Source organism: Corvus brachyrhynchos, unplaced genomic scaffold, assembly GCF_000691975.1.
Source record: "Corvus brachyrhynchos isolate BGI_N302 unplaced genomic scaffold, ASM69197v1 scaffold59, whole genome shotgun sequence".
Taxonomy (NCBI): domain Eukaryota; kingdom Metazoa; phylum Chordata; class Aves; order Passeriformes; family Corvidae; genus Corvus; species Corvus brachyrhynchos.
In genome coordinates, this window is record NW_008246054.1 from 4,972,943 (window position 1) to 4,973,826 (window position 884).

General features: G+C 58.8%; 1 protein-coding gene across 1 annotated transcript in view; it reads right to left on the reverse strand.

The window, feature by feature from the left end:
• The window catches only part of PRDM12 (PR/SET domain 12), a gene marked incomplete at its 5' end in the record, with an annotated part of 8,543 nt that extends 7,660 nt beyond the window's left edge, over window positions 1-883 (reverse strand). The window contains one exon of the mRNA XM_008642346.2: window positions 682-883. Coding sequence (XP_008640568.1) covers window positions 682-883 — 202 coding nt within the window. The remainder of the gene's footprint in view (window positions 1-681) is intronic.
• Between the last annotated feature and the right edge of the window lies 1 nt (window position 884).

Genomic DNA, 884 nt, shown 5'->3' on the forward strand with positions numbered 1-884 from the left:
AGCCTTTTAAACGCCCAGCCGGGCTCCCACAAAGCGGTACAAGGTTCCCCCGGGGCATTGAGGAGGTACCTGGGAAAAGCATCCCGGGCTGGGCGAGGGAGCGGGGCTGGGAAAGGAGGTTAAATGGTGTCTATTTCGGCCCATCCAGCAATTTGTCATGCTGTTAAAGTGATCTGCATTCATTAAACTCAACTAGAAAGAAATTGCTAATTCTAAATTCATTAGTCCTTTAGGAATGCTGTAGCGGTACATTGTGCCTGAATGGCGCGAGGGCTTGTTTAAAAGGGCCCAGGAATTCCTCTTACAAAATGGGGAGATGAGATGGTTGACATATCGTGAATGGAAATGGAATTAGCCTTCATGGTAAATTAAGAGAGGAACAGAAATCCGAGAGGGGGAAAAGGGAGCCGGGACGCCCCGGCGATGCCGGGGCGAGAGAAAAGATATTGTCCCGAGCGGCTGAATGCGGGACGGCCCCGGCCCCCCCAGCCGCGGTTTAAGTGGGAACTTTCTCAGGTCAAGCCCAAGTTAACCAAATGAATTTAAAGCCCTTTTTCCCCAGTCCCACGCCCGGGGCGAGCGGGGCGCCTGGACCGCATCCCGCCGCCGGGCACCGGGAGCCGGCCCGGGGCCGATGGGGAAAACCGGGGGGATCGGGGAGGGTCCGGGGGGGTCACTCACCTCCGGAGAAGGACTGAGCCAGGACTTCGGCCGTGAAGGCGGTCTTGGGGCTGCTCTTCTCCTCGAAGAGCTGCTCGCCCAGGACTGTTCTCCAGCGGCCGTAGAGGAAGCTGTGCAGGATGTCGGAGGTGATCACCTCGGCCAGCGAGAGCCCCTGCGGCTTCAGCCCGGGCTTGAGGACCAGGGCCTCGGCGGGCAGCACC